Genomic DNA, 15,039 nt, shown 5'->3' with positions numbered 1-15,039 from the left:
AATTAGAGACTAGACAGAGGTAAGCTTTGGGGCAGAGCTTTAATGCTGACGTCATCATGCATGTGCGCCCCGTAGAGCAGCATGCTTACTGTTTTGTTTAATGCTGTTCATAGTTTAGTCCTTTGTAAGAATAATTTTAATAAACAATGTTTTTTAAAGTAACGCACTTTAGTCTCTTTACTCTTCTTTATACTGGAGGGTTTACTGAAGCCAGTACTTATGTGTGCAGGTTGTTAGCCTGAGGCAATTTTCATCTGAGGCTATTGTGGCTTTGGCTGAGGTTGGAAGATTACAGAGCTTACATTTTATCTTGAGGCTGGCTGTGAGGTAGTGTCCTGTATATATGTGCTACTGACCTCTTATTTTTTGGGGTCGAGTTCTCCTGCAAGCCGGTGGAGTGTTTCTGTGCTGTTTGAGCACTGGATCTGCACTAAGACTGGGGGCACGTGTAGTTCACAGTCTATATGGACTATTTGATTTATATTTTATTTATATATCTGTTGCACTGGATGTATAGCACTCTATGTAACTAATAATTTCATTGCATTGCTAATTTTGTGGATGATCATGATTTAAAGGGACAGTGCACTTATTTTTTTTTTTATAACACAATAAAAGTTTGATAGGGGTTCTTTTTTTTCATATTTAAATTTTATAAATTTTCTTTCATAGAAATTACACACATTACAGTAATTTGCCCTCCATTTGCTTATATGCATTCTACAATAATGGATAACCTTGCCCTCCTCTACCTTCCCTTCCTTCAACTTCCTTCCTAGAGGAGGGCTTTATAGGGGTTCTAACCCTATCCACAGTTTTGTCTTTAGGTACAATTTAAACTACAACATATATGTAAGTCATTGAAATGGTATGCGAGTCTTTGGACTTGTTCTGTAATATTGAATACGTTTTATAGCTTACCAAGACACTTCCTGGAACTGAAGAAGTGGTTTGGTAAGCTATGAAAGGTAATCAGCATTACAGAACAAGTCTGGTAGAATGTGGTTAATTACTACTAGCTATACCATGACCTGGAGAAATAAGAACCTTCACAGATATTATATAGATGTGAAATATTATCTAACTTTGGTATAACAACTATGTATGTTGAGTGACTGGATGGAAACTATGCCTGTGGACAGTAGTGTCACTTGCAGAGTTGTATAAAGTACTCGAAACCCATACTTGAGTAAAAGTACAAGTGCTCGATCAAAAAGTGACTTGAGTAGAAGTGGAAGTGCTCGATCAAAAAGTGACTTTGAGTAGAAGTACTAAAGTATTCAACATTTTTTGTACTCAAGTATTGCAAGTAGTTTTTTTTAAAATTTTGCTACTCAAGTACTGAAAGTAAAAGTACCAGTAGTTTTGAAAAAAAAATTGCTACTCAAGTACTGAAAGTAAAAGTACAAGTACTGTGTTATGTAGTTATTAAAGAAAGAAGTCAAAAGTTTGAACATCATATTGTTTTTTATTATTTCAAATGCAGCTTTTATTTATACATACAGTAGCATTTATTTTGGTATGTGCTGATAATACACATGTTTTGAGCTTCATGAAACCTGCCATCTATTATTCTGACAGTGGTAATTTTTATAATTGTAACGAGTAACTATGCAGCACAAAAAAAAATATTGGAGTAGAAGTATTGAAATCATTGAAAAAATGTAGTGAAGTAAAAGTGGAAGTAGGAGAAAAAAATTCTACTCTAGGAAAGTACAGATACCGCCTTTCGGTACTTAAGTACAGTAGTGAAGTAGTTCTACTTACTATACATCTCTGGTCACTTGACCTTCAGTTGGTTCACAGTGGCTATTGATGTTTTAATGTTTGTTCTTTATTCCTGTATTGTCCTTCAGCAGCATAGGAAGGCATACAGTAACCCTTCCCCTACAAGCGGGTGAAAATGGCTTACATTTGCTTATTTTCTAAGGCTACAGGAAATTATATAATTAATGCATAGGCCTGTTAACAACTAGCTCATTAATGGCAAAGGTGCATTATGCACTGACATGTTATGCTGACCATGCTGGGTTTAAAGATGAAGAAGAAAGAAAGGACCCTCTCATAATGACCACACTAAATATATAATGATATAATTTGTTCAAGGAGTTCTTTGTAATATGTTACATCACTTTATTGGGGCCCAAAAAGTCAATGGAACGAATGTGTATGCACCAAAAAAAAAAAATGTGTAATGCTTCAGCTAAAAGAGACAATTCACAAATATTGAATAGATGTAAAAAAGGTATTTTTAATCGAAGGACAAGTTTTCCTTAAATCAGAAACATTTTGCAAAGGGAAATAGTTACAAAAGGGAAATAGTTACAAAAAATTTGTCTTCGTCTTTGCAGAAAATTCCCTGGGGGCAGTTACCTTATTTATAAACCACATTCTCTAAATGAGAAAAAAAATACCTCAACATTCCATCTATTCTTTATTAAAGACAAATACTTACTGTGTTACATTCTACATTCTCTGCACATTCGCCAGACATGTTTTCATTTTGCAGGCAGAGATGACCCATCAATGTTTTTGTTTTAAAAAAAAAAAAAAAAAAAAAAAAAAATATGATGGTCAAATGACACCGTACACCCTGCATCCTCCAGAATTGCCCTTCCTCTTCCACATACACCATGTATTCTCCAGAACCCCCCTAACCATGCATCATCTAGAATCCTTTCACTACACACTCTTTCAGAATCCCTACCATCCATCCTGCATCCAGCAGAACCCTCACCATCCACCCTGCATCTTCCAGAATCCCTTCGCATACACCCTGCATCCTGCGGAACCCCCTCCCATGCATCCTGCGGAACCCCCGCCCATACATCCTGTATCTGTCAATATCCCTCCTCCACACACCCTGAGTCCTCTAGAATCCCCAAACAACCTGCATAATAAACTTATATGAATGCATGAATTACAGTATATATACCTTGCCCTTGGCTTACTGAATGGGCTTAGTTCTATAATGTCATATGGCCAGAGTTCATTTGTCCCTCACCCTCCTTCTTCTCTTTCCTGTGGAAAATACAAAATTCAGTGACAGCGCAAGCACCACCCCAATATATAGCAGGTGGCAGGCCAGCTTTTCAACTGCGCAGGTGCCAACCTAGAATATTGGTGGGCTGGCTTTCAACTATGCAGGCTGTACTGGCACAGTTTTGGTTTGGCATCTGTGCAATGCGACTGTTTCCAGGAAAACAGGGATAACCATAGATCTACCTCATCTCTTCATGCAGTTGAGAAATGAGGAAGGAGGAATCTTTTGCTCTATTTTTTTGGTACTCTTCAGTGGGGTGGGGGAGACCTGCCAGGGAGTACCGTATTTTTAGAATCTGATGCAACCTGGAAATTATATGTTAGTTAATTAATATCCCTAAACTCTTTTTAAATTGTGCCCATATGCGTTTCACTTACAGTGAACTAGTTAGAAGGCCTAAGAACCTCTAAAACTATTTGACCAGGAAAGGGAACTTACTTGCTACTCTTGTGGGGCAGGTAGATGGCACAGAAAAATAATAAATCAGCTGTTACCATTCTACACCATGTCTCAGTGCAAGGTTAGGGCTACTGGTATGCCACAAAGTAATAGTTTATGAAAACTCTGCATACAACATGAGTCCTCTTTAAATTTTATAAAATTAGGATTGAAACTCTAGCACATTTCATCGGGAAAGGCCTTCATTATTCCCATCGCAAATAAACCCACCCTTTGCCAGAACTCTCTGTTGGACCATAAAGGTACCACCTTTTTTTGTGGGATTCCTGTCGGGTCATCAACCTGGCATGGGCTGCATGCTTGTAGTTTCGGGCTAGTATCGCCTGGAAAGAGGGGCTCACGCATGGCATGGGCTGCATGCTTGTAGTTTCGGGCTAGTATCGTCTGGAAAGAGGGGGTCACGCATGGCATGGGCTGCATGCTTGTAGTTTCGGGTTAGTATCGTCTGGAAAGAGGGGGTCACGCATGGCATGGGCTGCATGCTTGTAGTTTCGGGCTAGTATCGACTGGAAGGAGGGGGTCACGCATTTTCTAAAAATTTGTATTTATACTTTTTTTTTACTTTAAATTAAAAAAAGAAATGGAAAAAAAAAGAAAAACAGAAAAAAACAATTACCTAACCCTTCTGTTACCGAAGCTGTGTAAAAAAAAACATTGTCTCAGCATTATGGAAGGCTCTAGCCTTCACATTTACCAACCATATTAAATGTGACATTTGAGTGATTTTCACTGGCAGTCACATTTTCCAGGTGCACATTTGCCCTTTTATTATTTAGGGCTATTTCAGCCAAAACATCTAAAAGCAAAGATGACACACATATTGGAACTATTTTACTTTATAATCAAATTGTAAATGAATGCAGATGCTCTTGCAATCCACCCATTCCTGCTGTACTCTTGCCTACGTGGTGTAAGAAAGATGACAACACTTAAAAATTCACAGTTCTACAGAATTTAAACCGTCATAAATTCCTGCTTGCTATTAGGTCGTCTAGTGCTTGCTACAGTTAGTGTAATCTGATTACATAATTTCCTTCATGTTTTCTAACTATTATATAGTGTATGGGCTTACTTGATTGTTCAAATTGAATGCATTTTTTGTGTAGGTTTGTAGAGCAATAATGCAATCAGATTGTACCACATTTTTCTCTTTCTTGTGAGACCACCTAGTAACGTTCTTCCGCCCATCACCTAAAAAGTAGATTCCCTCTCTGTAAGCTTTAAACTTTCAGCTGGAATATGGCAACTATGTATAAAGACAGATTTTAAGTGGCATACATAGTATAGTAACTGGTGATCCAGTAGTGTGTTTAAATCCACTCTTGGCCAATGTAGACATCTTGCAAAAGAGGGTTTAGGTTAATGACAATTATGCAGAGTTGGCCAATCTATGTCTGCACTTAAACATGTTAAACCTCTCAACTTATGCGCAGTTTTTTTTTAGCAAGGGGAATGGTGACCGACTCTAAAAAAGTCCTTGCTTGGAGTGCTTTTAGGAAGTAAAATAGGCTAGAGGGATTGGTATTTCAGTATGTTTAAACAGTGTTTATAGCCCTTCACATCCAGCACAGTGGGATTTTCAGGTATTGATTAATCTGTAGCTAGGAGCCTATCAGAAAGAAGAGGTAAAAAAAAATAAGCCTAAACATTTAATTTATGGTCTTCCAAATAGAGACACAAAAATCCATTTAAAACTATTTTAGCGGGGAGGAGAAGTTATAACTCTTGTTAGTTTTTTTTTTTGCCCATGTTCCCATATTGTTGAGAGATTTCACCTACATTTCTGTCTTGGTGACACTTTCAGTTTCAGGGACCTGGAAACTGTCATCAGGACAGGAAGTGAGGGGAAATTTCAACAAACCATAAAAAGGTTTTCACCCTTCCTAACTTTGATTTTTAGAACTTTCAGTCCTCATCTCATTTCACTCCTCATTTCCCTTCAATGAACAGGTTGCAAAATGTTTTTGCCCACCACCATCTATAAAAGTGTTTTTACACTCATCGGAAAAACTTATCTTTGGCCCTGTACTATAAATCAGGGGTCTCTAAACTTGCTAAGCTAAGGGCCAGCGTATTGTCCTTAAGGCTTTGAGTGGGCCAGACTGTGGCCAGTGGAAGCAAACAATGCCCCATCATTGGTTTTAATGGGAGGAATAGTGACCCTTTTTATATCAGTAAGAGGAACAATACCCCATTGGTGCTGTCAGTGTCCCATAATTGGGATATCCCATTATCGGTATCAGCTGGAGGAGTAGTGTACCAAGGGCCAGATTAAAGCCAGCAAGGGGCCACATTCTGTCCCTGGGCTGCAGTTTGGAGTCCATTGCTATAAATAGTAAGACTATTTTTGTAACAAGTCAAATTTAAATGATGCAATGCTAAAATATTTTTGACAGTAATGAAATTTGTATCTATCTGTACACAAGAGTATACAAGGTATTATATGGCTATTGATTTCTGACTATTTTCATTTAAAATACTGAGTTTTACAGAAAAAAGAACTATACTGGTTTATTTGATACCTTTCACATCATAATTAAAAAGCTAAATTGAGTACATATATGGTTTCGTAAATGCATTGTATAAACATATTAATTAAAACTTATGTCTACCCTCAGCTATGCTACTTGCTCATACCTGCTTCACACTAGAAGTATCCGTAGGCAAGAACAATCAAGTGAAAGCTCGGAATGGAACGGATGTCAATCTGCTTTGCATATTTACCACTTGCATCGGGTTCGAAGATGTGACCTTCAAATGGGAATACAGGTTCAATGATTCATCAAAGCCAGAGGAAGTGAGCATTTTGAAATAGAGCAATATTCCTTTTAAATTTGCTAATCACATTTACAATTCTTTTGTAAAGAGATTTATACATGTAATATATTATTATTTGTGTCACTACACATTTAGTACAGCATTAAATATTGCTGACCACAAATTGTAATTTTTACAATTTACACAGAAACAAAGACTTAGGTGTTTGAAAAGAACTGATTAGAATAATCGAATAAAGGAGAGTAATATTTTCTGTTGCATGTGGAGCTTTGCATTTAGTACTGCTCCCTTATATTCTATTATAACTAATAATAGGCTCTATTAATCTATCTTTTGGAAATGGTCCCAATGCCAGAGCATACAGTGGGGGGCTCTTTTTGTTGTGGATATGAATGTGTAGCTTTTTATTTTATAGTCAGGCTTATTTTTGTATGCATTTCCTATAATACTTTAGCTGCTTTGAAAATTAACCTAACTGTACATGTTTAAAAAGTGCTTCATAGCACTTCGAAGTTCTGCAACAGTTCTGAGGTTGAATTTCATCACAAAATAACTGATCAATGTTGCAGCACAACAGAGAAAAGAAGAGGATAGTTGCTTTGGTTGCAGAACAAACACAATGGTTAATGCTGTACATTTGCACGCAAAATGCATATGTACACTGCTGATTTGAGGTGCAGTTGAGTTACCAAATGTTCCCCATTCTTTTCATTTTGACATTTTCCATCATGGGTAAGAAGGGATGAGAACAGGTTTGTAGAGATTTGATCCAATTTGGAGGGTCATGTCTGGCTGATGTACGTGTGTTTGTATTTGGGTATAATGTTGTTGACCACATACATGTATAGTCATAGTTTTGTCATTGTGTCATAGAGTCTTTTCCCTTAGCAGGATATCCCCCCAGTCATCAATGGGCATGTTCTTTGTATATCTATTTGTATAATGGCAAGTAGCGTGTTCCAAGATTAAGTAGTATAATGAGGTTAATTTTTTGAAGTATGTACAGAGTGTATTTGTTGCCAGTGTATGTTGATTACAGGACAAGGCAGAAGACATGCTTTGCAGTAGGTTGATCAAAGTCACATCTGTGACACTTGTCCTCATTCAACAACCCATTTGTGTAAATTGCATGGTGTGTAGTAGAGTAGAGTTAAAAGACAAAGTAGAACCGTGACAGTAGCATTGTGTACTGATTACTGTTGAGGAAAAGGTTTTCTCCACTTCCTCAAAGTAAGAATGATATTCCAGTGGTGGTCCTATCACAACACAGTCTTATATGGCAACTTAAAGTGGACCTTTCGGCAATCTCACCAAAAATCACGTCAGCATACAGCTCTGCATGCTGATATGAAATGATCTTATATTCATCAGTTGAACTTTTTTTCCTTTTACCTGCAATGACAGTTTTTCTTGTTTTCCTGGTTTAGTAAGGCACTGGTGATATAACCATGGCTTTCCAGCTTCATCCTGGAAAGTTCCTGTTACACATTACAGGAGGCAGACCTAAAATTATATGCAGTGTTCCAGGAACTAAAGGGGGATTGTTTAATTTACCCTTAGTAAAAATGGCCATTTTTAGAGAAAAACAATAGGGAAAAAAACAAAAAAAGGTAATTAAAAAAAACCTGCAATTATTTCTGAGTTTCTGTTTGTAAATAGCCATTTTTTTTTTATAAAGGCAAATTTTCTCTTTAACAATTGCATAAAACCCCTATTGTCCCCACACTTCCCCACCTCATCTGTTCTACTTTTTCTTTCACAGAACTAGGAGAGATTGAGGATCACTCATACATAACTTATATTTTAGTTTATTCATGAATATGGGGGAACGGTACATCGATTAAGGTCACTGTGAGGCAGTACAAAAGGAACCAAAAAGCCAACTTCCAAACTATTGTGAAATATAGCTTTGCAATCTTAAAAATAGTAGTTTCCTGACCTCAGTAGATTTCGCCCTACTCCCTTGGACCTCAGCTGAAAAAGTCCAGATAAAAGGAGATTCTGACCCCATTGTAGTGAATATTGCATCTTTCACGTGCCAGGCATAGTACTGCTTCTTGGTCGCGGGATATTAGGCAGTCTTGTCAGCATGGGTCTAGGAGGATTACCCAGTGGCAAGGGTCTAGTAGGAGCGCAGTAGGCCAGCTTCACTGAGAAATGCAGCATGAAGGCATCTTTGCAAAATTATCAAGGAGCCACCACTTCACAAGGGTCTCTACCCTCGTTTCCTTCTGCAAAACCCACTATGCGGACATTGTTTCTTCTCATGCAGTTTTCCAGGTCTTCCGCCTGCATGCTCTACAACCTCGCCAGTTGTTTAGTCATTTGAGAGTCCCTGCATCAGCGCTGGGAGTATATCTTATAATATATAAGTCACTAATACGATCCTTGGTAGCTGTTGTGCATTCTCTATTCTTCTGGAGATCCTGCCCTATCAAAGCAACATTCTCTGACAGGTTGCCCAGATGGGATATTCATTTATCAACCGAGACAGTGCACTTATTGAATCTTAAAAATAGAAGGTAAAAATAGAATTTACATGTCCTCCCTTCCAGCACAAGACCCAAAAATTAAGGAGCTCAGTCTCTGTTTATGGGTGGAGCCATGTCTTGCAGATCATTTGCTTTTGGCCATCAATGTATCCAGATATGCTGGTGTATAGCACAGATAAAGCCATAACTTTACAGAGCCAGTATTGCTAACTTGCATACAGCTGTTTTGGACTTCTCAGCCCTCATTAGTGTAAAATGTGGCTTTACTGGGTCTATGGTATAGTGCTTGTGAGTCCAGGAGAACCATAAAGCCTACTTCTATAATATTGTGGAATAAAGCATTGGCTTCTTCAAATAGAAGGGATTCATACACCTTCACTTCCAGCACAAAGAACAAAAACAAGGAGTTCAGTCTCTGCTTATGGATAAGTGGGCAGAGTACTTCAAAACATTCCTTTTTGCCCCTTTTGACCATCAGGACATCCAGAACCACTCGTGTTGAGCACAGGTAAAGTCATAATTTGAAAGCAAGGAACATCTGCAAAGGTTTTTGCCTGACCTTTTGTGTTATTACATGCTCTTTTGTCTTGAATTTTCATATATAAAGTATTAATAAGAGAGCACATAATATTTCAAAATGGTCTTTCATCACAGCCCAGTGCTTTGATAAAAAGAAAATTTATCTCACTAAAGCATGTGAACTATTGTGCACATTATTGATCATGTGAGATCTGGAACTAAACTGAGTATTAAAGAAATCAGACCTCTATCCCCTTGCTAGTGTACAGTATGTATAACATCGTTAGTTGATAACTAAAGCGTTCATTTAGGTCACAAGGGTAAGTGCTCTCTGTATCAGATTACTTGGATGTTACTTTGTGTGGATAAGGATATAATAGATATAATGTAATAACCACATAAGAGAGAGCATATTCTATAACTGCTGATAGATAATACAAGTCTTTATGGCACAATGGGGTTGATTTACTGAAACTGGAGAGCGCAAGATGTGGTGCAGCAGTGCATGATAGCCAATCATCTTCTAACTTCAGCTTTGACAAAAAAACCTGGAAGCTGATTGGGTTCTATGCAGAGCTGCACCAGATTTTGCAATCTCCGGTTTTAATAAATCAACCCCACTGAGAGCTTATACAAAATGTGACTCATAGCATGTGAAATATATTTTAGCAGAAATTTTAAATAAACGGTTTTAAACTATTCTAGGCAAGTTTAACGGGCTTTTCGATTTTCTCTTAGGGTTAAAGGCTAAGTTCACCTTTTTTTTTCTAAATTCCAGCTCCCCTATGTACCAATACATTAATGTACCTCTGTTGCAGAAAAGAAAAAGCTTTTTTCTATGATTTTTAGAACCTCAGCCCTGATGTGTTCCATAGAAAAGTTTATGACTTTCCGTTATGTAGATCTGGGATGTGAAAATTGTTTAGACACAAGAAGAAGTTCACCACCTGTACTCATTAGCACACACACCCTGCATCCATCAACTAAGTTTGCACAGCATCCTTGCAGGTGTGCATTTGCCTGGCCTGTCAGTGTAGGCTGCCACGGCATCCAATGCAATGTCATTATTGTTTGCGTGATATGCTCTGTACGAGTTGTAATGGAGAACAATCATTCGACTTAATGACTCCAATGACATGGTTGGCCCTTTCATTAGCGATGGATGAATCTGCCAGGTTTGATTTTGGGGGGTTTGTTGATTCCTGTTTGAAAGTATTGAAACTAAAACTTAACAGTCTTTGAAGCCTATAGAGGACTGTTTCCATGCCAGATAGGCAAGCTGTTGTCAGAAAAAGCATGGGAAGCTAGGCACTGCCATGTGGGGACATTTAATCACTTCTGGACTACGTCATTTTTAGTGATACGGAGGGCACTGCGTTACTTTAACAGACAATTACACGGTCGTGTGACGATGTACCCAAATAACATTAATGTCCTTTTTTTTCCCCACAAATAGAGCTTTCTTTTGGTGGTATTCGATCACGTGTGAACTGAAAAGACCCGGGGGTGAACCTGCGCTTAGGAATGTGTGATAAATTAAATATATATAATGATATATAAATAATGTGACATATAAAGAATTTTATGGTGCTAAAAAAATATGACAAAAAATATTAACTAAATTTAGTTAGTCTGCTGCTGATTAAAAGGAATAAATTCCTTCAAAGTGTCTATGTGCAAATGTGTCAGCGCTGCTCTAAAATTGTGCAATAATAAATTACTCTCCACTATACCGTGTAAATACAATAATTAAATTAATATTGTTACCATGCTGAATAAACAATAACTTAATAGGTAATAGTACCGTTAGCATAAATAAAATATAGTGACAGTATAATTAAATATTAATCTCATGCAGTGACAATAAAGTGACAAGTGCTTGTGCAAAACAGTTATAGCTGGGCTCCTCCTCCTAATACTTAAGAGTCCTTTCATCAAACTGTCCAAATATAAATCAAGGAAGTGGTCAGTGTCCACTGAGCAAACTGGAAGGCAATCGTGAATTCACACTGTGCTGCAGTGCTGTGAGCTGTGCCCCCCTCTTTCCTCCCTGCTTACCAGAAGCCGGTAAGAGATAGGCCTCTTTCACACGGCCGCTCAGTTTTTTTCCTCCGCTGTTGCACTTTTTTTTTTTTTTTTTCACGGACACGGATGACACTTGTGTCATCCGGTCCGTATGTCCGCATATCATCCCATCTGTTTGCGGAAGATATACGGACATAATGTATGTCTATGGGATTGCGGATGTCAGCGGATGACACCGCTGACATCCGATTTTGCATCCGTTCTGTTTTTTTAAACGGAAGAAAAAATAGGGTTCTGTTCCATTCTAAAAAACTGAAAGGACGCAAATTGGATGTCAGCGGATGGTCCTCCGCTGACATCCGCAATCCCATTGACATGCATTATGTCCGTATATCACCCGCAAACGGATGGGGTGATATACGGACATACGGAGCGCCCGTGTGAAAGGTGCCATAAGCCTTATAGATCTCCACCAAGGCACACACCTCCTCTCAGGGATGGGGGTTACTCCAGACTGTCCTTATGATGTTACTTTCAGGGCTCTATCCTCCTCACCACCAAGTACCATCCGCCATATGAATAAAATAAACTTCCATAGTGTAATATGTTTAAAACAACTATTTATTCAAGTAAAAAAATCATCATTACACTCACAATTTCTCCATACAAATAAGGCTGTTTCCTACTGTGGTGGACGCTGTGGCTCTCCTGCGCTCCAACCACAGGAAATGGAAGTGATGTCAGACGCTCAACCTGCTGCTTGACCGGTTTCGCCACACCCACATGGCGTCCTCTGAAGCTGCAGTGTTTTTTGTCTGTCTGACTTAAATACATGTATATCCAACTTACTCCGCCTAACCCTCTGCTATTGTAGGAGTGTCAATCTGCGTCATACCGGAAGTACACATGTCGTCATCTTACTCTCCCGGAGGCCTCTATGACGCCATATTGATACACCCTCCTCGCTGTCAGCAGTTTATGTAATACTAAATAGACCGCTGCATATATCTTTCCTCTATTTCCTTCTTATTATACAACCCTATATACTACTATACTTATAGCAGGATAATGTAATATTAAAAATTAGATACTGTGTCGCGCTTTCCTATACGTCCTACTCAGTTCATTAACCAACAATTTATCGTTAAAAATACATATATATTTTTTTTGGCAAGCAGTGTTTTAATATGGTATGTTGTAATACGAATATTTCATTTTAATTCGTTGAAGATTAATATTTAATAAATTTAGGATATGGATAACTATATATATGTATTTTTAACAATAAATCTGAAGTTAAAAAACGTGGCCTAAATCTGAAGTTAAAAAGGGGCTTTTTTTAAGTAGTTTTGGCACCTGATTTTTTATTTTATTTTCTTATCGAGCAGTAATAGACTTAAATTGGTGGAAACAGCAGCCACAACAGATCTTAAAGCTAAGTTTAAAAAGCTTAATCTTTAGATGAAGTTGAGGAATTTAGCTTTATTTTAAAGTAGACAGCACTAGCTGAAGTGACCAGTGAGAAACCAGTTTAATAGTATGTTTTATGAACTTTTTTTCACAGTACCACAGTGCATTAAGTTTAATATAATGTCAACCCAGAGAAGAGAATAACTCTTCGCAATCATGGTCCCCCCATTCATTGACACCCACTTCCATCCCCCTAATCCCAGTTTTTCCCAAAATATTCATGTTTTTTTTGTAGAAATAAGCTAGTGTCAAGATAGTACATGAGCACTTTAACCTCCCTAGCGGTATGATTCTGTCAGGAATTCTGTACCAAAAGCGGTACAATTCTTTCCATGGAAATTTGGCGTTATGTATTAAAGGCCTACAATTCTTAGTAATTACTGACTTAAAACTTACCAAAACAAGACTCTAGTAGACATCCCAGATGTAATGAATTTTAAACACAAACACATGAATTATAATCCAATCAATAATAGAATTTTATTCAAGAAGGCAAGGAAAAATAATGAAATTTGTCAAAGAAATTCAATACACATCCTGAGTGTGAAAAAGTTTGAAGCAGGGCACTAGACAAAGTCCGACATTGCAATCTGGGCAATAGTACCTTGTTTCCTTTCAGACTTTTCTTCCATTGCCATCCTTTTTAGAACAGCAGACGACGCACATCCTGGTAGGCGCCAACTTTTTTGGGGTGGGCGGTACAAAGTCCACAAAATGACGGCCTGTCAGGCGCTCTGGATTGCCAATGTCAACAGCACGTCGTCCGGGTCTGTTAGCAGATACTGATGATGGTGTTGGGTGGTTGACGAAAATCTGCTCAGCCACCTTCCAAATAAAGTCCGAATGAACGAGGGGTATGGCAATGTTGGCTTTGTAAAGAATATAGTCGTTCCAGAGGCACTGTTCAAGGAGATGCCTAAAAATCTTTTTGTAGTATTTTTTTTGTTGCTTCGGCATCGCCGGGTAAAAGGTCATTGCCTGATCGGCTCGGTCGACACCTCCCATCGTGTGATTGTAGTCGATCACGACTTGCGGCTTCTGCATATCTGTTCCATGTTTTGTGCGGACCATGGCAGTGGTGGTGTTGTGCACGGTGCTCATGAGACACACGTCCTTTTTGTCTTGCCAGCTCATTGCCATCATTTTACCCTTTTGAAAGGCAACCATCTCTCCTTTTTTTAGCTTTTTCTTGCTAAACATTGATGGCATGTCCCGCCGATTTGGCCTAACAGTACCATACCCATCTGTTTTGTTTCGGAGCAAAACTTCAAAAAGTTCTGGAGAGGTATAAAAGTTATCCGTTGTCACGCAATATCCCTGGTTCAAAAGGGGGTCCAGCAGTGAAAGGACAGAGGATGTGGCCATCCCATAGCTGCTGTACTTGGGATTGAATTTTGTACCTTTCCCGGTGTAAATTACAGCATTCCATATATATCCTGTGGACGACTCACAGAGCATGTAAAATTTGATCCCGAACCTCGCTCTTTTGGACGCAATATATTGGATCCAGCTCAGGCGTCCCTTGTAGGCCATGAGACTTTCGTCCACACAAACATCCCTGTCTGGCACATAGGTCTGCTGGAAGTTGGTGACAATCATTTGGCTCACCTCCCAGATTTTCTTGAGTTTGGGCGCAGGATGCGTGGCCTCATCAAACTCCTCGTTGTTTGCAAAATGCTAATTTTTCATAATCAGAGAAAATCGGTACTCGGACATCACTGTGCCAAAAAATGGAGTGGCCAGCATCTTATTCGTGGTCCAATACCATTTTTGGAGCGGTTTGCCCACCACCCCCTGAAGGATGATGAGTCCTAAAAACTTCCAGATGTCCTCTCTACTGACTGGTTCCCATTTTCTGGAATGGGAAAATTTGGCGCGCAGCGTAGCGTACTGCTGCTCATGGTAGCGGTTGGTTTCAGCGACTATTTTTAGAATTACCTCCTCCGTTAGAAATAACTTGAGGTACGCCAGGGGGTTGTCATTCTCCACGTCAACCTTCATCCCCGGAGATCCAGTGAAACGGAATCTCGGGGGCGCTGCCTGGTCCGCATCGCTGTCTAAAGGGCACCAAGTGCGCACATCACCTAGGTCAGGTGCGGGATCATCGGCGTCACTTTCTCGATCAGTGTCGGTGTCAGAGTCAGATGACAGATCTCCGCATGACTCACTGTCGCTCTGTTCTGCGAGCAGCTCCGTGTCGCTGTCGCAGTCGCTCATCTCATCCAAAAGCGCATATGCGGGACAGCGCTTTTT

At 38.9% G+C, this 15,039-nt stretch overlaps 1 protein-coding gene across 2 annotated transcripts in view; it reads left to right on the top strand.

Annotated features, from left to right (window-relative positions):
• SCN4B (sodium voltage-gated channel beta subunit 4) overlaps positions 1–15,039 on the top strand; it is a 132,474-nt gene that overhangs the window by 75,782 nt on the left and 41,653 nt on the right. For both annotated transcript variants that reach the window (XM_082273398.1, XM_082273397.1), the window contains exon 3: positions 6,121–6,299. In XM_082273398.1, coding sequence (XP_082129524.1) covers positions 6,121–6,299 — 179 coding nt within the window. The remainder of the gene's footprint in view (positions 1–6,120; positions 6,300–15,039) is intronic.

This window comes from Pelophylax lessonae (genome assembly GCF_965119305.1).
Source record: "Pelophylax lessonae genome assembly, chromosome: 12".
Lineage (NCBI taxonomy): Eukaryota > Metazoa > Chordata > Amphibia > Anura > Ranidae > Pelophylax > Pelophylax lessonae.
This window is presented reverse-complemented; position numbering and strand designations above follow the sequence as displayed.